Raw genomic sequence first — 23,619 nt, forward strand, 5'->3', positions numbered from 1 at the left:
TCTATATATTTAGAATTGTTAGTGCTTATTACAAGTTCTTGTTACAAGATTAGTTACTTGTTTTGGACATGGCAGATAAGGCCAAGTCTGGGTTCAAGAGATGTCAGTGTGGACAGAAGATGTCCATCACCGACAATCATACTTCCTGCGTCAGCTGTCTTGGCCCTCTCCATCTGCAGGAAGACTGTTCTATCTGTCATTCCTTCAGTGGAAAGGTCATGATGGAAAGGCGCAGGAAGTTAATCAAGAGGGGTTTGCTAAAGCCCGACTTTCAAGAAGCCTTGGAGAAGGCTGATCAGGTGTCGAAATCTTCGAAGGGGTCGAAGTCTTCGAAGGTATCGGAGCCCAAGTCATCGGCTCCGAGCACCTCTACTAAGATTCGGTCACCGGCTCCACAGACCTCGGGGCCGAGCATCGAACGGTTGTCTCTGATCGAGGCCCAGGTCTTGGAGCCGGTGTCGGAGGTGCCTCCATCTTCGATACTTCGTTCGGTGACATCTTCGGCCCCTTCGACCCGTTCTTTCAGGCCGTTATCTGACACCGACGTGGATCGAGTGGTGCAGAAACTTATGGAGAACACTGCTCTATCCAAGCTCATTGCAGTTTTGTCCCAGTTGGTATCGAAACTTGAAGCCCTCCCTGTGTCTCCTGCAGATCCTCCTCTGAGACCCATCGAGTCCTCGGAGCCGGGAGATGAGGAACCGATGATTGTTAATCCCCCAGTGCCGAAGCCTTCTTTAGTGCGGTCGGCACCATTGACCTCGACTCCCTCGGAGCCCATTGAGGAGTCTCTGAGCCGACAGTCTCGCCTCGGTTCCGGGGCGGAGAGTCGAACCGAACTTTCGGTTCCGACTCTTCCCCTCGGAGCCTCGGCGCAGATTAGCTCGGCTCCGTCCTCTGGGTTGGAGCCCGTAGTCTCGGTTTCAGGGAAGCTGCTGTGCTCTTCGGATCCGGTGGAGTCCTCGGCTTGGGGCTCTGGTGCCTTCGACGTCATGAGGAAGGTCCTGTCTGAACAGACATTTACTTCATCGGAGTCGTCTTCTCCTTCCTCCAAGGGACCGCGTTCTGTTTATGCACCCGCGATCCCGGCCAAGCGTAGAGACCCAATGCCTCAGACAGCACCAGAGGGTGTCCCATGTTCCTCGGAAGCTTCACCAGATGCCCCCTCTGATGAAGTTCTGAGGAAGAAATTGTGCAAGAGGAGGCACATTGATTCCCCACAGGAATCATTGACATCGGACACCGATTTGGATGAGTCAGAGGGGTCCCCACGGTCCCCCTCTGAGGATGTCTCATTTGCTGACATCCTGGAGATCTTAAAGTAGAGGGGTGATTGGCAGTCACTTGCCCCCACTGAGGACGAATCGGTGTTGCTGAAGGCTTTTGGGGCTCAACCTTCTACCTCCTGGGTGACTCCGCCCTTCGATGAGTTGATGGACCTAATAGCTCGAAGGGTGTGGGAGAGTCCGGACACAGTGGAACCAGTCCCTCGGAGGCCGAATAAATATATCACTGCTCCCAGGACAAGGCTTATCTCACTAAGGGAGTCCCAGTTGATGCTATGGTGGTGGCGGCAGCCACGAAGAAGGAAATGTCTGAGGCATCTTCCTCTGTCCATCCTCCTAGCAAAAATTCCAGGACTATGGACAGGTATGGGAAGCACGTTTTCAGTTCAGCGACTTTCTCCATGCGATCGCTGAACTATCTCACGCACTTTACGCACCTTCAGAGAGACCTCCTTAAGGTGCTGGGAGTTACTCTCCAGGGTAACACAGATGCTGCTGTCTCGGAAAAGGTAACAGCACAGCTTAACACCCTCACTTCGATAGTTAACTCGTCCATGAGGCTCATTTCGTATGCAGCCGAAGGTTCGAGTAGGGCTGCAGCCTCAGCGATCGCTCTACGGAGACAATCCTGGATGCGCCTGTGCTCCTTTGCAGAAGCCTTCAAGTCTTCCTTTACCAATGCCCCCTTTGATGGTGCCACCCTGTTTGGACCCAAAGTGAAGGAGACTCTCACTCGGTGTGAGCAAGAAGGTAAGACCCTGTCTGCCGTAGGGGTCCGTTTTTCCGCCCCGACTAGACCGTACCCCAAAGGGCAAAGAGGCGGAAAAATGTGGTTCCGAAAGACTCAGGGATCTTTCCAGCCCTCACAGAGTGATGCCCCCTCCAGAGGCAGGAGAGGGGGGAGAAATGGAAGACGCCGCCCAGGTGGCAGAGGGGGTCCGCATAACCAGGGCAACAGGGATAGCACCCCTGGGAAGCCCTTCCAGCACTCCTGAGTGGAGGCCTGACTGTCCTACTCTGGAGGCAGTTGTGGGTCGCTTGGCTTTATACCCAGAGGCCTGGCTAAATCTCACTTCAGATGCTTGGGTAAAAAGCATAATAACTAGAGGGTACAACATTCCATTTGTAACCACTCCCCCCGATCAAAAGAAATTTCTAGATGCCCCACCCAATCTGCGAGATCAAGCAGCCATAGAAATAGGAAAGCTGCTCGAAAAAAAGAGTCATCCAACCAGTCCCGGCGGACCAAATAGGATCCGGAACTTACTCAAGGTTCTTTGTAGTTCCAAAGAAAACAGGGGACTGGAGGCCAATATTGGACCTCAGCAAACTCAACACCTTCGTAAGGAAGGAAAATTTCCGGATGGTCACGCTACAATCGATCCTTCCCTTTCTGCAGAAGGGCGATTGGATTTGCTCTATAGATCTCAGGGATGCATACTACCACATCAAAATGGCCAGGGCGTCCAGAGATCACCTGCGCCTATGGCTAGGAGCCAGTCATTTCCAATTTTGAGCTCTGCCCTTTGGTCTCACCTCAGCCCCCAGGGTGTTCACCAAATGCATGGCAGTAGTGGCGTCTCACCTGAGGCAGCTAGGATTCCGGGTGTTTCCGTATCTGGACGACTGTTTCCTCACCCCCACCACCAAGCATCGTCCTGTGCAAGCCAGGGACTACACGATCAACCTTTGTTCTCATTTAGGAATCACAGTCAACTTAGAAAAATCTGCCTTATCGCCCTCACAGCATATCTTATTCATGGGGGCGGATTTAGATACTACTACAGCCTTGATCAAGCTTCCCCAGACAAGAGTGCCAGCCCTCAGGGATCAGGTCGCTATTCTTCTTCGAACAAGACAGTTCCTGCCGTGCAAGTGCTGAAAGCCCTGGGAATGATGGCAGCTACCCTTATTGCACTTCCTTTTGGCAGGATACACATGAGGATTCTCCAGTGGCTGCTCTTCGCACAGTCATCGTTCCAACAGCTTCCATTGTCACACGACATCTTGATCACAGAATCTTGCAAGCGGGATCTTCGATGGTGGCTGAACAGTCAAGATCTGACGATAGGTCGCCCGTTTGTGCTAGCCAGCCCTGCAGCCACAATAACCACGGACGCTTCCCTGATGGGGTGGGGGGGACTTTTTCAGGGGAGAACGGTCCGAGGAGAATGGTCCAAGATGGAGTACAATCTGCACATCAATGTCCTGGAGTTGAGAGCAGTGTTTCTAGCGTTGCAACACTTCCACGAATCTCTACCTCTAGGAACAGTGGCAGTTCAGACGGACAATATGTCAGTGGTCTGGTACATAAACAGGGAGGAACCAGGTCTTACCCATTATGCACAGAGGCCCTGAGAATTTGGCAATGGGCTGTGTCCACCGGACGCTTTTTAATAGCAACGCACATCCCGGGGTCATCCAACGTCATTGCGGACAGGTTGAGCAGAGCCATCCTGTTGCCTCACGAGTGGTCCCTCAAAAGTCAAGTGGCGGAGAGGATTTTCCGCAGATGGGGCCAGCCTTGCTGTGATCTATTTGCATCCCCCTTAAATGCCAAATGCAGAAGCTACTTTGCCCTACTCCCCCCTCCGGGGGGTGCCCCCAGGGATGCACTGGTACATGATTGGCCCCCGGGTCTCATATATGCCTTCCCTCCTGTTCCATTGATACCCAACTTCCTACAGAAAGCCAGGAGTCTGGAAAGGACGATCGTTTTAATAGCACCATTCTGGCCTCGACAGATCTGGTTTCCCTTTCTTCGAACTCACCAGATGGAGGAACTGTGGATCCTGGACCCAGTACCAGACCTGTTGACACACTCGTCGGGAGTTCCTCACCCATCTCTTCAGTCCCTCAAACTGACAGCTTGGCTGCTCCGCTTCCCAATTTAGCCAGGTCGGATTTTTTGTCTCCAGCAGTACAACACATTCTAGTTTCTTCTCACAAAGCTTCCACTAGGAAACTGTACAGGAGCAAATGGAAACATTTCGCGTGTTGGGCATCAGGGCAAGGTATAGATCCCTTGGTGGCCCCGATACACAAAATCTTGGATTTTTTATATACACTCTTTCACGAAGGGGCTTCTACGTTCACGATAAGAGTGCAGTTAGCTGCCATATCTAACTTTCATGTAGGTGAAGGGGGCTCTACACTTATGTCTCACAGGCTTTGTAGAGCTTTCATGAAGGGTACCTTTCATCTCTGTCCACCCATTCGGGATCCGGTTTTTCCCTGGAGCTTGAATTTGATGTTATTTCAACTTATGTTACCACCCTTCGAACCAGCGTCAACGTGTTTACTTAAATACTTGTCATGGAAGACTCTTTTTCTTATTGCTGTCACTTCAGCTCGTAGGATATCAGAGCTACAGGCCTTGTCGATTAGGCCCCCATACATGGTTTTTTATCCAGACAGAGTCACCTTACGTACTAATCCATCATTTCTCCCGAAGGTATGTTCAATGCTTGATATTAATCAATCTATTGAGCTTCCCACCTTTTTCAAAAACCATTCTAACAAGTTGGAATATATGCTGCACAAATTAGATGTACATAGACAGCTGAGATTTTATTTGGACAGAACAAGGGAATGCAGGAAATCAGATCAGCTCTTTGTTTCCTTAGCGGATAATAAGAAAGGGATGGCAGTAACAAAATGCGGGTTATCCAAATGGCTTTCAGACTGCATAAATTTTGTCTATTCAGCTTCCAAACAACCACTTCCGTTCAAACCTAAGGCTCATTCTACTAGGGCGGTTTCTACTTCTCTAGCCCATGCCGCTCTTCTACCATTGGATACTATTTGTGCGGCGGCGACATGGGCAAAGCCTCATACGTTTATTACTCACTACAAAGTAGATAGGACCTCCAAGGACAGGGCTTCCTTTGGTTCCACTGTTCTCAGGAATGTTCTTCCTTGAGCCACCCAGGGTAACGGAGCTAGGGGCGCTACCCGTGTGTAAGAACAAACGGCGAGATTGAACAATTTCACATAAAGAAGTTATGTTCTTACCATACCGTTCCATGTGAATTGTTCATCTCGCCTTTGTTCTTACATTCCCTCCCTCCTTCCCCCGCCGCGTTCTGGAAGAACTGTTATGACTAGTGTCTGGTTAGTCTTCGCTGGGTTATCTAACACTACCTGTTTATTAGTAGGTGACACATTAGGTGTACACCTGTCTGTATTTAGTTTATATGATTTAGGTTCAGGTGTATGGTTGCGTGAGCATTAGACACAGTGATTGGTAGTACGTTCTGGTTTCTTGCAAACTAGATCTGAGGGATAACAGCAGAGGATCATGGGATATGGACTGTGCCTCGAGCTTCTCTGAGATGCAGAGCTTATGATGCGGCCGACTCGGAGCCGAGGATCGGCTCCGAACCCGTGTGTAAGAACAAAGGCGAGATGAACAATTCACATGGAACGTTATGGTAAGAACATAACTTCTTTTTCAGACTGTCACAGACTGCCTGGGAAATTACCACCCAGAAAAACATGTCTTTAGTAACTGTATACATTCCTTCACAAGACAGTGTATTCATGGATGTCGTAAGGGGGACCTTAGAGGTTTCTCAGAATTGACCCAACAGACAGGTCTTCCTGGACATCCTCCTTCATTGAGAGACACTTCACATAGACCTAATTGCATCAGAGACCAGCAAATAGCTCCTCCTCTTTTGCATCGGGAGCCCTTGCCCCTCAGTCTGGAGGGCAGATGTTTTCAGTGGACAGGAAGATTCCTCTACACTTTTTCTCCTCTGTTTCATTCCAAGGATTCTTCTAAAGGCTGAAGTTGACAAGCCAAAGATCTTACTAGTGATCCCCTTTTGGCAAAGACAACATTGTTTTCCTTTTCTTTTTTACCTAACTAGGAGCAGCTCCTACAGACTGACTACAAGTGAATCTCATCACACAGTAGAAAGGGTCACGACTACACCCCCAACCAGTCACCCTGAATCTAACACTATAGATAAGGTTCTAATTCTTTACAGGCAACACTTTTCAGAGGACATTGTTAACCTTCTCCAAGAAGCCATGAGACCTACCACTCAAAAATCCTACATAGTCAAATAGAAGAGATTTTCCTTTTGATGCCACAGGTATGGACAATATCCCAAAACATCACAGATAGCTTCCATAATAAAATATGTGTATGAGCTCATGCATACAGGTCTGGCTACCCCTCCATCAAAGCCCACCTGTAAGCCATCTCTGCATGTCTACCCCTTCATCCTGTTATGACCTGAGGTCAAGTTATTCCTTAAGGGGTGTTGCCTCTTAAACCACCAAGGAAAACCATTACCCCTCCTTCGGATCTCATCTTTGTGCTATAAAAATTTACTTTGCCTCCTTTGAACAAACAGCGTCAGTAAACCTCATATTTTACTTCTGGCTCTTACTTCAACTAGGAGAGTTTCAGAACTTCAGGCTGTAATGGCCATTCTGCCTTTTCTTATTTGCCACAAGGACAGTGTGACCATGAGAGCTAACCCTACCTTTGTGCCTAAAGTGGCGAACGGACTGTAACTTAACCAGGCTATAAAGCTTTCTACCTTCTTTCCCATCTCACAGAACTGGGGGAAAGATTGCTACACTTTCTAGACATTCACATACAGTTAAGATTCTATCTGGACAAAACCAAATCCATTATAAAGTCTGACCAACCGTCTGTCTCTTTTATGACTTAAAATTGGGACAACCAGTGTCTAAGCAAACCATTCCAAGCTGGATCTCTAAGACCATCTTCCCCTTATTTGCTACAGGGTAAGTCCTTGCCCTCATGCCCTTGAGTTCATTCTACCATGGCAGTAGCAGCATCAGGGGCCTTCTACAAAGGGGTGGATGCCAGGACCATACTAGAAGCTGCTATCTGGTCCTCAAGTCTGCCTTAAGTTGTCAACTGGAGAAGTAGTCAACACTCACAATGTTGAACTGAAAGCATTGAAACTCCGGAATATTGAAAAACAGAAAAGGTATTGTATAAATATTTTTTACAGGGTGTTTTGTCCTTGCCCCACTGTAGTGTGCTCTGGGACTTAAAATATTAAATTAGCAGGAGATGTGGGGGGCACAGCCCCCGCATGAGGAGGTGCAGGGAGCTTGCCCCCTGCAAAGAATGTTTTATACTCTTTATATTTGTTGATATTCAGAAGTTTTGATATTTCCAGTTTGACATTTTGCATATCTGCTATTTCTCTAGTTGACAATTTAATGTACATCCCCTGACCCTCTGTATACACCTTCACTAAACGCTACAGGATTGGTGCCTTCTCAAGGTCTAGGGCTGCCTTTGCTTTATGAGTCCTTTTAGAGCTCTTGGACAGTTCTGCAGATCACTACACAGCCATCCTTATGTCCCCTTCAGCTGTGGGATTCACATTATGAATATTGCAACAGTAATTCCAGTCAGTGCATAGTATGCTTGTGTAAGAACTTAATGTAACAGTAGATGTCTTACTGATCACTGTTAACCATATTCCTTCCTACCCTCATTCACCTCTACATTCCTTTTCCATAATCTCACTGACACTCCCTGATTCTCCTCCCTCTGTCTCTATTCTGCAGAGAACAGCTTAGAACAAAAGAGGCCTCCTTACCACTTCATGTTTTGCCCATCTTAGCTGACTAGTCTCTCACTCTCACAGGTCTTCAGACTACTGGTTGGAGATTATCTAAGGAATTATGCTCGTACATTTGCCTGTATACCCCTTTGCTTATGAGTTGAGGTCAACGTCGGACACATAGCTCTCAATCTCTTAGAACAAAAAATCTAGACAAAGTAAAAAAAAAAAAGGGGGGGGGAGACAAAGCTCCTAAAATAGGGATGAGTTTTTTAAGTATTGCTCTTATAAACTTAGAAAGCTGCTAGAATAAAACTACTTGTATTATACATTTTCTGAGTGTTATGAAGTCAGAAACACAAATCCCTGTCATTATATAGTGAATTCAGTCATCACTGATTTGCCTCAAAAATCCAAGAAAGTACAACTTTTATGTGGAATAGACCAAAAATATGAGTCAAAAATCTGGACATTCTATGAAAATCTGGACAGTTGAGGTATGGTCGGGCATACAGTTTTGGGAAGGTAAAGTTTTGGTACCCTGGCTGGATATCGGCGATGATAAAGTATTCATTATGAATACTGAAACAGTGATTAGTAGGACAATCTACTGTTGTGGTAAGTTCTGACATAACTGTACTTTCTTTTGGTATCTGCCGTGGTTGTGACTTTAAACTAGGAAACATTTTTCCCTTATCCCATCTGAGAGGATGGACACTACAGTCTTGGTGATTCTTGCTGTGATAGCAGGGAATCGGGAATTTGGCTGTTGAGGACACAGTGAGAAGTCCAAGCTCAGATTTCCTTTTGCCATTTATGCTTGATGACCACTACTGTCATCAGTGAGCTCTTTGCAGCTGACTGTGAGGTGTCCATGGTTGCTGAGAAACCACATACTTCAAGAGCTTTTTTCTGGCATCACACCCATGTGATTGAGCTTTTGAGTGTGGTAGACTGTCATAATCTGTGTTCAGGTGGGCCCTGTTCAAATTTTTTTTTTTTGTTCGGGATGACTGCAGGGTCTGATGAGAGACGCTTCTCTAGTGTTGTGGATAGTTTAGCTTGATTTCACTGTGGTTCAGGGTACATGGTTTCTCCCAGAAAGAGTGGACTTTTCTCCACTCATCTGGAGCTCCAAGTGGTCTTTCTAGCCACAGAGGCATTCGATTGATAAATGCATCCACTGCTTCTATTAATTTTATCAATAAATCTGTTTTGTGCCCCTAAGTAACCGGTAAGGTTAAAAGGAGGCACGTGATTATACCTTCTTTTTACGTAAAGGTGACAGGCATGCAACACTGTACCACAGAGGGAGGCATTATTCACTTAGCAGTTTACTTCCTGGGTGAAGTAAACATGATGTTAGGTTTCCTGAGTCCCTGCAGCCCTCTTGTGGAGTTATGGATTCAGGAGGGAGAAGTACATAGATAAGGGCTTTCTCAGAGTGGGGCACTCAGTAGTTTAACCTTTTTGCTAGTTGTGAGGGAGAAGGTAGTGCTCAGCCAGAAGAGATGATGTGGATAATTACTAGATTTGAAGAAATTTATTTGGGCATGGAAGAGGGCAAAAGTTTAAGTGGGATACATTTATCCTCCCCATAGAGCAAGGTGATTTAAAATTACCTGATTTGAATGGATACATTTAAGACTCATATAAACAAGCATAAGGTTATAAATCAAAGTGTAAAGGGATGACAATGAAATAAGGAGAAAGAATTTTGGATGCAGGTCCTTAAAAAGAATGCAACCAGCAAACAGAATATTATATTCACAAAATTGCAGAAAATATTGAAATAGAAAAATAAGTTTTTGACAGTAGAAATCACTGCAAATAGGAGAGTAGAAATTAGGTAAAAGGGGGCTGGTATTTACTGGGGGAAACTGGCAAAGGAACCAAGGTATTGGGAGAAAATAACTTGAAATAGCAACTTAATAGAGTAGGATAGGGCCAAGCAGAAGTTTGACTGTAGGTTAGAGGCTGCCTTCCATACCAGGGACTAATATCAAGAGTATAGGCGTAGTGAAAGCCCAGCTCTGTAAGAGTTTTTGAAGCTGCTGCAAAAAAGAGAATCATTAATAGCACATATAAAATATTGCATAATAACTGTGAGAATCAGCAGTTAGAAAAGTTGGAGAGAGAGACTGGAAAGAGTGTTTAGATATTGTTTCCAAGTATGCAACAGATTCCAGAAGGTATAGGATGTTTGCTTGGAAATGATTGCTTAAGTATTTTTATACCCGAAGCAGGCTAACTGGACACATACCTCTCAACCTGTCAGTGCAAGAAATCTGGGCAAAGCCTGAAAGAATGAGGAGACAAAGGTCTAAAAATAGGAACAGAATTTAAATATTGCTACCATAAACTTAGAAAGGTTGCTAGAATAACAGGTTTGCATAATTATGTATTTTTGAAGGATATACAATTTGAAACTCAAATGTTTGTTCATTATTTAATATTATTTAGTGACTTCAGGTTTTAATGATTTGCCAAAAAAACACACATTTTATGAGGAACACACCAAAAATATGATGCAAACATCTGGACATTCTTCTTATCTGTTCAGGTGAGAGGTTCAAAAAATTTCATAAGATGTTCATTAAACATTTACATAGAAGGAAATAAACCTACTACAAACTTTCTGACATGAAGGTTAAGCATATTCATAGTATGGGGGTACAGTAATAACATGACATAATGCAGAGAAAAACATATCGGGATAAACCTGCATATGCAGCAATAGAAGTATAGTGTGATAAGGCCTTAAATAAAACATCTAAGGTGAATATATGAATCAGTAATAAAAAGTTGGTTAGAAAGGCAAACATCAGTTACTTAATAGAGCAATAGGGGGAAGAGGGAAAGAGTAAAAAGAGAGAGGTGGAAGATGGAAAAGTATGTAAGGAAAGAGTGAACAGAGGAGAAAAGAAGGGTAGAAGAAAGGAGGGTGGGAGGGGGAGAAAAAGGGGTAGTGGAGCTAAGAGGAGGCTCAAGGAGGAGTAGAGAAAATAAAAGTTCATCAGAAGAAAAGAAAAATATATTAGAAAAAGCTAGAGATAGACAGATTTCATGGTTAAATTGGTAGATTTAAGTAATGGCTGAGTAGAGGAACAGTTACACGCCCACTCGGAAAGAAGATGATTGTGTAGTGCAGTTTTAAAGTTGGAAGGGCTTTGTTGTAAGGGGATAGAAGGAGGTAGAGTGTTCCAAAGTTTAGCTATGCTCCATAAGTATAATAGTTGACCTGCAGGTAACCTGAGTTTATGAATTTGGAGAAGATATTGGTGTTCAGATCGAAGCAGCCTAATAAGATTATAGAGGTTGATTAAGGAGATGAGTGCAGGGTAGTCTTGAGGTTTGTATATCAATTTATGTATGGTTGTGAGCTGAAGGAACAGTGGATGATGGGGTAATTCCAGCCATTGTAGTTGTTTTATGGCAGTACAATGATGAGTAGCGTGGTGACTATTAGTGGCAAATTTAGCGATCTTGTTGTAACATGTTTCTAATTTTGTTTTCAGAGAGGACTGTAGGTTGGCTAGTGAAGGAGCACCATAAGTTAGAGAGGGTAAAAGGTAAGATAATGCAATTGTTTGTTTGGAAGAGAATGAGAGGAACTTGTTGTGTCTATATAGAAGCCTGGGTTTTTTGTGAGTCTTTTGAATATGAAGACTGAATTTAAGGTTTTCATCAGTTATTACCCCTAACAATTTAGTAGAGGTAACTAACTCGATTGTCATGGAGTTGAGAGAGTATTTTGAAGTTAGCGTTATTAATAGAGGTATTTTTCTTGGGAATAAAGATCATAATTGTTTTTTGGGGGATTTAAAGAAAGGAATTTTTGTGAAGCCAGGTTTCCACAGTAGAGAATGCGGCTTGTGTATGTTGCTTTAATATATTTGAGTTGTCAGCAGAGCAGACTATAGTGGAGTCATCTGCGTACTGGACTAGGGTGCCCTGCTGGATGACTTGGTGGAGATTGTTGTAAGGCTTTAGTAACTTTAGTTCTTTTGGCTGACAAAAAAGCAATTACTAGAAAACTGAAATCAAAGTCTAAGCCAACTATATTTTAAGTAATAAATGTTGGAAAAGAGGTAAAAGAACTTAAAAGTGGTATCTTTATAAAAGGGTAGGAGCAAATTACATAGAAATAAATGTTGAGAAGAATCCATGCAGAATAATGTTCAGGAGGTGTGAGGTTTAAAAAAATGCAAGAATTGAGCATAGTATTTAATGCTGGACTGAGTGGCAGTTGTTAAGAAAGAAACCATGCAATGTATGTAAGGGAAAAAAAATTAATATGTTTTGTTTTATTGTTCTGTTAATGTATGTGTGCCTATGTCTTGAGTGATAATTTAATAAAGGTGTTTAACAAATATTTTGTCCAGGTACAAGAGGAGAAGCTGATGCTCAGAATATCACTGTTCTAGCTATGTGGATGATAGAACATCCTGGCACTGAAGATGATGAAGAACCCCAGCAGCGTGGAACTGCAGATTCTAGTCCAGGGGCAGGAGCATCAGGAAGTAGTGTGAAATCTAGAGAAGGTGCTTACCTGCAGTCTACAGCTGACCTTCCAGCAGTTGATGCATCAGAACTGGAGGAAGGCTTTAGTGAGAGGTGAGCGACATCATTTTATGGTAAGGGAATATAAATGGTATAGCTTTCTTTTTTTGCACAGTTGAACAAAAAATATGTATGTGGCTAGTCTTAACCTACTAGTCCTAATTTTCTTTTGAGCATACTGCCAACAGTTTATACCTTCCCAGGTAGCCCACTTTATAGTAGTTACTTCTAGGCTCTGCCTTATCAAAGCCCATCCTAATATAGTCATTAAGAGAATGGGAGGCTAAGTCAAAACTTATTTTTAACCATTCATTTTGTGCATGTAATCTAAAATTTTGTTTGGTTTATTATGTTCCAGTAGTATGTGTTCTTTCCCGTCTCTTAAGTTTCTGATTGGAGCTGTATCCTGAACCCTTTTTTTCACTTGTGCTAATATAGGTTAGAGATGGATAAGCAGAACAAGACAGGAATATAATTTGCACTTTTTAGGCCTAGAACAAAACACTCCTGATTGACATCTGAAATTGTTGTGGATTTTCCTGGAAGGTTAAAGGAAGACAAAGGTAAAAATTATATTCTGTCTCATCTCAGGGGACACTGCCCATTACTCTCCAAGGTTTACTCTTCAAGAATGACCAGAGACCATTTTTCCTCTTCTAAAAATAGAAGAAACACCATATTACCCTCAAAGCATCTCTCTTTGCCATTATGAAGGCTTTTGCTAGCAGTGATATGGAATTCTTTGTTTGTCTTCCAGACTCATTGACCTCATACATTCAGAGTGATTTTTTTACATTCCTGTCCCTATTATGTGGTTATGTGGGACCCATGAAAATCAGTATAGCTTTTTGGCACCCTTGCTTGGCAAATAATCTCCCATTCTGTTTTACTTGCTTGTGTTTTTTTTTTAAGGCTGTCCTATTGACCAAAACTACCTGTCAGTAAAACATGATTGTCTAGGTAAAACATTTAGCTTTAGTTCCTATACCTTTCAGCAGATTAGCTATTTTTTTGTGTGCCACCTGTCAGAAGTATTGGTTGGATGTTTTGTTCATAAAAATGAAGTGAATTATCACAGGCAATTTCACCCTTAATATGCTGTGAAGATTACTAGTTTTGGTATTCTGACATAGCAGGTGATGATGATGATAGTGAAATGAAGAGCTTGTTGGACATCTTCCTTATCTTTTCATTCTCCTTCAGTTTCCCCATTGTCTGGGATATTACTCAATACAGTTCGGGATAAAGACCTGAATCGTTTGAGTATTTGGATCTGCAAGAGCTGCAGCATAAGATGGTTGCCTTGTACTTCTGTTTTAAAGTAAGCTTCTGTGTGTGCCTGAAAAGCATGTGACAGAGAGAAATGGATTCCTTTTAAAGCCACCCAGAGGAAAATTCTCTGAAATGGGGTTTATTTTCTAACAGAACATCCCCTGTCCACCTTTGCAGTGTCTTTGTTGGCTCTGAAATGTGAGAATTACCTTGATGTTCATCATTAGATCACTGTTGCAGTAATGCTGACCAGTGAAATTTATCCTGTTAAGGATACTGTACATCTGTTGAGTACGCCAAAGTTCATGTGCTTCTTCCTCATACACTGTGTGTACAACCTTAAACAGAGGTATGAGGGCTGTGTGCTGGTACATAAGGGCTATACGGGTGCCAAAATCCTTAAACCATTCTTGTCACCAGTCTGGGAAGCATGATGTTGTTTCCTTGTTTTATCAGCCATTCAAAAGAATCCAAATTGCAACTACCAATGAAAACTAAGTTACCCCGTTGTTGATCCTTCATCATTGTTTTACCTTTTATTGGAAATTCATTGATGTTATCAAAGAGAGGCACATTCTCCACAAAGATAGCCATTCACAGTGTCTTTTTTTGCTTATGGCCTGACCATAACAATTGAGTGTTTATCATTTGTAAGGTATTCATTCCAAAAACCTTGAAGGGCCATCTCTTTCCTCTCTAAATATTTATTTGGAGAATAAATGTCTGAAAGTTGTAGTGCAGAATGCCACGTCCACTGAAGTTTTAACCACATATGTCTCCTCACAGCTGAACAAGAAAACCAAGAAACTGAATGAAGATGTTAACTACTTTGGTTTCCTTTATCCAGTCAGAGTTAGATATATCTACTGTGGCAGTTAAAAAGCCCACAGACCAACTGACCTCCGGACTTGTTTCCTTTCTCACAACCATCTGAAGGCAGACTCGGAATGCCCTACAGGCACGTCCCTTCCAACTGGTCTGATGGCTGCTAGTGCCAGGATAATGATTTCAGAAGGACCAGACAGAGATCCTCAAATTTTAGTGTGTGAGGATGTCTGTGGTTCTGTTTTGCAGATCAAACCTATGTTCTTTATTTGGATGCTTTGAAGAACAAGAAACAAAAATCAAAGCACCTTTCTACTCCAGCCAGTCCGGTTTCAAGAGGCTGTCTGCAGGAATTTTTTCAGGGACTATTTAAAGCCCTAATGGTTCTTTAACACCCTCAGTTTCTCTCCCTCGCCCTCTAGGGTGAGATCTTAAAAAAAAAATAGAATACATCATGTGAAGATGATTCTTCATCTCAGCCAGAATCTGACAATTTGGATGATTATTCCTATATTCATTCCCCTTTGGGATATGAATCCAACCCTGATGATATTGTGTCCTCTGACACTTTTCCTTTGGAGAAACTGTTAAGAAAATGATGCAGCATTTTAACTAGGAAGACAAACAAATCTCTGAGTCACAAAAAAGCTGTTATGGTCTCTTGCATATGGATGTTCCCATGCCTACTCCTGTCTTTTCAGTTCTTAAAGCTTTGGAGGGCACTTCCCTTTCTGATTTTTTTAACCTCCTGAGTCACAGTCACCTGCTGCCAAAAAGCCTGACAGATGTTGCAAAGTCCCCGAGTCATGCAAATACTTACATAAAAATCCACCCTCTGACCTTGCTGCTGTTTCCACTGATACTGACAAGCCCTGTAAACTTTTTCCTTCAGTACTCTCACCAATGATAGAGATAGTCAAGCTATGGATAGATATGGAGGAAAGTGTAGGTCAGTTACATTAGCCTTCTCTACTGTTAACTATCAGGCAGACAATATCTTTGATCTGTTTTTGACAGCATGAACAAACTCATGCTTAAGTATCCATGACAGCAATTCTAAATCAGCAATGCAATCTGTTTCTTCTGCTTCAGTCTTAGCATACCATTCTGCTAAGTGTGCCCATGGTGTGGCAGATGCTTCCTCTAGGACTGCTGCCTCTGGTTCGGTGTTGAAAAGGTACTCCTGGCTAAGACTGTAGTCCCTGCAAGAAGACCGAAAGGCAAAACATTTGGATGTTGCTTTAGAGAGGGACTTCTGTTTGGATCTCTTTTTGCAGGAATATCCAAAAAAGTTGGAATAAAGGGGAAAAATTATACAGGGATTTTAAAACATTTTTTTCCCTTGTTCCAAAACTTCAAAGAAGTTATCCCTTCAAGTCAGGCCATTTCTGTTTTAAAATGCACAACAAAAGGGCAAATTATCTATACAAAAATGGCAAGACAAACCTAAAACTGATTTTGTGCAAACCTTCCAGCTTCTGACTACAGCTTCTCTCTACCTTAGCCTTCCAAAATAATTTTCTGTAAATCTTCCTCTCTAAAAAATATCACAAAAGAGACCTCAGCTTTGAGAATTATTGAGGAAAGATACACTTGACAGTGGAAATCTCTTCCTTTTCAACACTCAGTTTCACAAAACCAAACAGTACTTAGTGCTCCCAATTTTTTATCTGTATACTAGGCTTCCTCTGGCTACATCCCTATACAAACAGAATAAAACAGAAAAAGATTTTACTAACTGACTTTATTTTAAGTAACACAGGGACCTTCACAGGCCACCAGTCAAGTACAAAGCGCACACCCCCATCTCTGTATACTAGGTTACCTCAGGCTTCGGCCCTACACACAAACAATACAGAAGAAAGTTTTATGCACTGACTTGCATTTAAATACCACAGGGTGCTTCACTGGCCACCATTTAAGTACAGAACACACACACACACCTCTGTATACTAGGTTACCTCGGGCTTCAGCCCTACACAGGGACAGAACAGAAAAAAAGTTTTACTTACTGACTTGAGTTTAAATAATACAAGGAGCTTCATTTGACACCAGTCAAATGTGGTGCATTGCACAGAATATTTGGCAGAAAATATATGTTAGGATCTCTTGTCTTGTATGGTTGAGATGTATGATTCCATTTATATGTAACAGGAATGTTGGCATTGGCATTTCTGTTTATTGACAATGTAAGTAGTGCATATAGAAATTCAGCTAAGGAATTTCCCAAATAAAGCTAGTTCTGTACTGATGTGTTGTATTTTCAAGAAGTCTGAAATTTACAACATGAGGTCTGCATGTCCTCCCCGCAGTCGAGTGACTCTTAAAGACATGCAGGTAGGTGCGTGTGTGAAGGTTGGGCATCAGGCTGGAAACGTGGCACCGTAAAAATCCACTACCAATCATTAGCGGACCGGAGTTCCGCTGTAGCGACCCCTAACCAGGAAAAGCCGAAAGAGGTACTACATCATGTACTTTTTCACCCTTATTTCCTTTGCCTTTCTGTTAATGTATACGACTTAAAATAAGTTTTGCTTTCCTAGGACACAAAACTCGGTGGATGCATGGCATAGAACCTGTGTTTGCAGGGTGTTGCGTTTGTTTGTTCATTGCATACTGCCACTGCGCTGTTTTAACCCAATGCGAGCTATCTCAGTTACACTTTTTTTCCCTTACTCCTGTGCAACTGATGCCCTCCCTTGCAACTGCTATGATTTTATCCAGCTCTACTCTCACCTGTAAGTACTCTATTCTGATAGTACCCACTCTACCATCCTTTACCTCTCTTCCGCAGATTCTGACAATCATGGACAGACAATTTTCTGTGGTTTCTCCTGCTAGTCTTGTTGATATGGACATCCTGAGACAGTGTAGCAACTGCCTCATGTACACAGACAACCCTCTTCTTCTACCATCTAGGAACATAATGTGTGAGAAATGCAATTACATGAAGAATCTCGAATCCTTGCTGTCTCAATCACAAGCCAGTGCATCTGGCACTGAGAAGGTTTTCTGCACAAACACCTCATTTCTAACACCACCCACACCTGTACAGTACATTTCTAAATATGTGGATGTTCTCAACAAAAACATACCTAAACAAAAGAGACCTCTGAAGCAAAAGCACACATGCACATCACAACCCACCACACCAAGCACCACACATACTACACATGCCCCTGTCTCACAGCCTCTAAGGCCCAGCCACACATCCAACATACTAGTCATAGGAGACTCTATCGTGAGACACACAGATGTGCCCCTCACCAGGGTAGACAAGGAGAAAGTCACAGTAAGTTGCTTGTCAGGTGCTAGAATATGTCACATCACTCACGCACTCAAATCTCTCAACAACAGGTACTGTTATGACTCTGTCATAGTCCATGTTGGTGTGAATGACTTGAGCTGTACCTCTCTGGACTATAAGAAGAGAGACATGATTGAGCTCGCTGAATGTGTGTTCCAGGCAGGTATGTCCCTAGCCTTAAGCAGCATCCTGCCGTCACCCAGAATGATGTATCAGTACAAACAGAAAATGATTGACTTTAACAATTGGCTTAGTTTCTGGTGTCATCCCAAGGGGATCCAGTACCTGACAGCGTGGGAGGACGTGATTGACAGACTACGATGCTCCCCTGGGCTTCAGGCTTCTGGTAAAAGCTCTTGCCTCCCCCATAGTTCCTTTTTTAGACAAAGTCATGAGGACAAAATTACCAACATGAAAAATTCTTGTAAACAAAATTTAAATGTCATGCTGCTAAACGCTAGGAGTCTTAATGTGTAACTGCACTCATAGCAAGTATTCTTTGCCCTGGAAGATGCTGACATTTGTGCAGTCACTGAAACCTGGTTCAAAGCTGAGGAGAGCACCCCGGCCTTACCAGGTTACTTGTCCTAACATACTTTCAGACCTCAAACAGAAGGCTACAAAGCCAAAGAGGTAGAGTTTCAGTATTTATCAAAGACATACACACCTTCAGGCTGGGTATGACGCACAGGAGACACTCCAGGTACATTTTCTGTTGACAAAACACCTATTCAAATCATAGCTAGCTACAGACCTCCAACCATGACTCAGGAGACCCACTCCACCTATCTGGACTTACTTGAATCCATCAAGATTCAACCCTCTACCTTGATCCTGGGTGACTTTAACTACTCAACCATAGAGTGGAAGACCTAGTCTAGCTCAAACACAAATGCTTAGAGATGCCTCGACTTCATCAGTGCCAATGCATTGGATCAGCTGGTCGACACCCCCACAAAGGGTGAAAATATCCTGGACATGGTACTTACCAACATGAGTAGTCACTGTAGCACCCCTACAGTGTCATCCTCCCTGGTAAAATCCAAACATAAAGCAATCACTTTCAAAGGCACCATCTCCCCTGAGCCTCCCCCCCCCCCCACCAGGGTCAAACAAAAAAAACTTTTCCAAAGCTGACTACAACCTCCTGAGAGCAGGTGTAAGCAGCTTCACAGCCACCATCCCTTCAGTTGAATCAAGCACAAATGTCCAAGCCTACACCAAAAAACTGTATGAGCACCTATATAGCTGCATGGACACGGCAGTACCTGACAGGACCAAATAATCTTCCTCAAGGAAGAATAAACCTGAATAGTCGACAGCAGCAACAAACTGACTTTATAATAAAAGGAAATAATTGCTGTCCAGGACCAAGAAGGAGCAGGTGCCAAGTTATAAGCAATCTCTCCTTTGTCTGAAGAAGCAAATAAGGTCACTGGTGAAATCCTCTAATGCTAACTTCGAGTCCAGGTTGGCCACATCCACTAAGGACAATCACAAGGCCTTTTTCGCATACATCCGCAGTCTCAGAGGTAACTTCAAAATCTGATCTGAATTTGTGGTCAAGAATTCCACATACACAAACGCCATAGCTGTAGCCAACCTGTTGGCAGACAAGTTCAGTGAAAACTTCACCCCCCCTGTCCCCCATCAGTAAACCATGACATCCCCCCCACCCATCACCAGAGAGCAGGTTATTAATGCAGGATTTGTTTTTAAAAATCAGGTTTGCCTTATCTTGGAAAATACACTTTAAGATGCTACAGTCTTGACATTAGTGTAGTGAAGCAGCTGTGGTGTGTGTTGGGGGAGGAGTTGCTGAGTGGTAAAGCTCCCCTACAGAAACTGTTTAAAAATGTAAATGTCAGTTTTGATTATCATGTTTAAGTTCAGTTTTTAGGGACTGCATTTTTTTATCTTTATATGTGCATCTGCATGTATTTGCAGTTTTGAACAGTGCTTCGTGCATCTGTCCACCATTCACTGATGGAGGGGAGAAGTTATTTATTTTAAGTTGGTTATTTGTATTGATCAATACAACAATGTGGTGTAATCTTCACACTGCAGTGCTTGCACTTTTAAGTTGGTTATTTGTATTGATCAATACAACAATGTGGTGTAATCTGGTTATATTTTCACATAATATGTATTTTTTCTTGGTTGTGTTTTTATTTCTTCAGCCCAGAGGGTGTGGAACATGCCGACAATGTACCAGCTAATAGTGGGTCCAGTGTAAGAGGACGGTCAGCAGTTACCAGAAGGCAAAAATTTGATTTGGCAGCTCGAACATTGCTAGCGCGAGCAGGTATTTAGCAAATCTTTGTTAATTTGAATAAAGGTATCACTTTTTTACTCACTCATGTTTCTTTTCACAAAGTGTTTTTTCATATTCTGCTTTCATTTGTTGTCTTTTATTGCCTTGGCACTTACTTCACTGTGCTCAGTGGAAGCCACTGGTGTATGATAGATATGTAAATGTCAGGCCATTGTGCACTCAGTGTAGTCATCAGATTCCTCATCATAACTGCTGGCCCTGTACAAAGTTAATTCATTTCTGCATCTGTGTTTATATTGTTATGTGGTTGCTGTTGAGGGATTAGTTAATGTTGATGCAAGATGTTAGAGTTAGTGATTCATGTGTGTACCAAGTTTTGCCATGTGTCTAGTCCTGACAGAGACAATGTCTGCTTGTTTTGCACATATAAACCCTCCATGATCTGCTCTGAATATTATTGTATGTGATTGAAGTCTGCATTTTATCCCATACCATGTTGATCTGTTACTACAGAGCTCTAGCTACAGGAATTTGTAGAGTTTAGTTTGTTTATGTTAGGATTGCAGAACATGTAAAACCTGCTTAGGCTGCTAGCTCATATTTCTTCATGCCTTTAAATTTCTTTATAACTCTTGTACCTTGCTTCCTCTTGCACTCCAGGTTTAATCCTAACATGGAAGTCCTTTTGAACCCTGGGGGCGGAGGGGTGTCCCTAACTGTTTTGACAGTGCCAACATTTTACAAGATGATTATCATTATCAGAGAGAATTTTCCATTTCTTTCTCATTTTCTTTTTAGAATTGTTTGTAACGGTTTTCACGTTTTTTTTTTCCAGGAAATTGTGGTAGTTTGCTGTTAGGATTTTTGTGTAGCTTGTTATTGCTTTGGCGTTGTTGACACCTCAAATGTTTTTGTAGAAAACAGATTTTACTGGTTTGCTGGCAAATTGAGTGTCTCATGTGCTCAGAAGTTAAGTGTCACATCTAAGTGCTGTATATATTTTAATGTTTAGTGTCATCACTAAGCATTGCAGGTATAAGAAGATTGTTTGATGATGTAAATGTTACAGACATAAGGTCTCTGACAATTTTCTGATGTCCTAAAGTTTGCTGTGATTGTAATAGCAGCTTAGGATCACTACTTGTTTTCCTGGTCTGACTATAATTTTGATGAGAGTTTGTCTTCAGAATAAAAAAATAGTGAACACTAAAGTGAGAGATTTTGCAGCTTTCTTGACTTCTAAAACTTGTCAGTAGAAAAGTTAGTGCCCTGACTGTTCTTGCTCCTCTGAGCAAATTAGTCAAACATATGAAGGGAAGATAAATCTGGGTGTGGTAAAGCTCCTTAATGTAGTAGTCATCAGCCACCAGTTGTATTAAGTTGTTGTTGTTGTCTTTTGGCTTTTCCCGGTAAGGGGTCGACACAGCGGGACTCCGGTCCGCTAATGATTGGCAGTAGATTTTTACGAAACGCTGAGTTGCCAGCTCGACGCCCAACCTTCAAAGAAGGCACGCCCATTTACGCACGCACTAGTTGTATTAAGTACTCCCCATTAATATTAAGCTTGCCTTTTCTGTCTGCTTCCTCTTATCAAGAGAAATCTGACCATCTGACCATTCCTACTACTGTTTTGTGAAATTTTGGTGGACGCCTCAAGAAGTGTGAAGGTAAGAAAACTCTTCAAAGGACATATGCTGTACACCAGGTGTGTGGTCTTCCAATGATTAGACACTAGACATCAGTTTATCCATAACTTATTTTTCAGGTGTTAGTACAACAGATGTCCATTTTTCAGGTACCTATGCTCCTCCCCATTGACACTGGTACTTCACACCAGCTTGCCTGATTTAAGTTTTGATAGCTTCATTTTACTTAGCTGTCACTTGCAAGGAAGATGGCGATGCCTTGAATGGCAGTGGATGCTTCGGCTTCTGGTTTGCACTTTTTGTTTTTATGTTGTACCGTGTGAATCTTTTTATGTGGTGAGTCCGTTTTTGTTGTTGAGTGAGCAGATGTTCAGGCGGCAATATTAGTGGTGTCATTAATGGAATTATTGCCTGTTATTTGGTAACATAACATTGGAGCGGTGGAAGGAGGGCCTGCAGTGGTGAGCCAAGTTGATGGGAAGTGCAGGTTAACTGAATTTCGTTTGGGCTTATGTTAATGGACTGCCCCCTGAAATGCAGTGGATGGTGTTAGAGTGATGGAGACGGACTGGATGGTGGACTGTGAGGGTCAGTGGTGTCAGAAGAAAAGAAGGACTTGGTGGTTGCTGGTGATGGTATCCCCATTTGGGCCTGCAGGTAGAGGTGATTGAAAAGACTGTAGTTGGAAGGAGGGTCGGAAGGAAAGACTTTGGCCTGGATGTTGCTAGGGATGGTGTAACCGTTTGGGCCTGCAGGTAGCGGCAGTTGGATGGTCAGACGAAAGGGACTGATTACAAATGTTGATGGTGATGCATGAAGATAGTGGTGGATGTATCGTGCTTGTTTTGAAGTTTCTGGTCTTCGTTTGGCTCTTTCACTGTTGCTGTTTAAGGGTATTTTGCTCTTTATTGTTGTTTGCCTCTGCTGTTATATTTTTATGCATAAGCTTGGAGGAACGATATTTCATTATATTGTAACTCTGGTATGGTTGAATGACAAAGTTGCTTTGACTTTGACACTTCATGCCATCAGTGATGCAGACCTCTTCCTTCCATCAGATGGCACTGTCAGCATCATCCACTACTCGGATGTCAGCCTCTCGGCATCTTTTCTTCAGATCTGGCTTGCTCAAACATTATAGTTTACTGTTTTGAATCCCTTTTCCTTCTGCTCTAGGGGTTCACTTTATCTTTGGTTGGAGCACATACTCATATATTTTTTCCCACCACTGTGATCCACTCCTGTTTCTGTCAGGCCAGCTCTTCTGCCTCTGTCACATGCCTCTGCTTGATATTTCCGTATTATCTCACCTTAGAGGGACCCCTTGATGTCATTTGATGTTGGGTCTTTAGACTGAGAGATGTTAGAAGTGCTTATCTAAATTCAGTCATTTAGAGACCAAACTTAATGTTTCGGAAAGAATAAGGAAGAAGAAGATGGAACTCTCTTTCTTGCCATTTTTCCTTCACTTTCCCCTAACTACACCCCCACCTTATTACCTTTTCCAGGTCTTCCGCCCTATCAAAAGTTGTAATCAAGCAAGGATGTACAAAAGCCAATCATCTCACAACATAAGGCTTCCATGAGATCGCTGATGACCAGCAGAGACAGGAATATTTGTCCAGGTTCTTTCGCTTGCCAGAAAAGTCAGGAGACCTCAGGCATCTCTAGGATCAAGTGGCTTAAATATATTTGCTTCAGAAACATCTTGTATAGTCACTCTTCAATTGCTGTTCCCTTGCCTATACAGAAAAGACTGATTGTACTCTTTGGCTTTTCAAGATACTTGTCTGCACATAACAAGTTGGGAGGGGCACTCTGAAGGACTGACTGCCCAGAAGTTTTTTGATGTCTACCATGTGGCTTCCACCATAGAACAGAA

General features: G+C 42.7%; 1 protein-coding gene across 5 annotated transcripts in view; it reads left to right on the forward strand.

Moving 5' to 3' along the window:
- The window catches only part of HERC1 (HECT and RLD domain containing E3 ubiquitin protein ligase family member 1), a 3,987,333-nt gene that overhangs the window by 2,287,131 nt on the left and 1,676,583 nt on the right, over positions 1-23,619 (forward strand). For all 5 annotated transcript variants that reach the window (XM_044077739.1, XM_044077741.1, XM_044077740.1 and 2 more), the window contains exons 42-43: positions 12,235-12,466; positions 19,997-20,121. In XM_044077739.1, coding sequence (XP_043933674.1) covers positions 12,235-12,466; positions 19,997-20,121 — 357 coding nt within the window. The remainder of the gene's footprint in view (positions 1-12,234; positions 12,467-19,996; positions 20,122-23,619) is intronic.

This window comes from Protopterus annectens, chromosome 7.part0 (assembly GCF_019279795.1).
Source record: "Protopterus annectens isolate FY-2018-M chromosome 7.part0, PAN1.0, whole genome shotgun sequence".
Classification (NCBI taxonomy): domain Eukaryota; kingdom Metazoa; phylum Chordata; order Ceratodontiformes; family Protopteridae; genus Protopterus; species Protopterus annectens.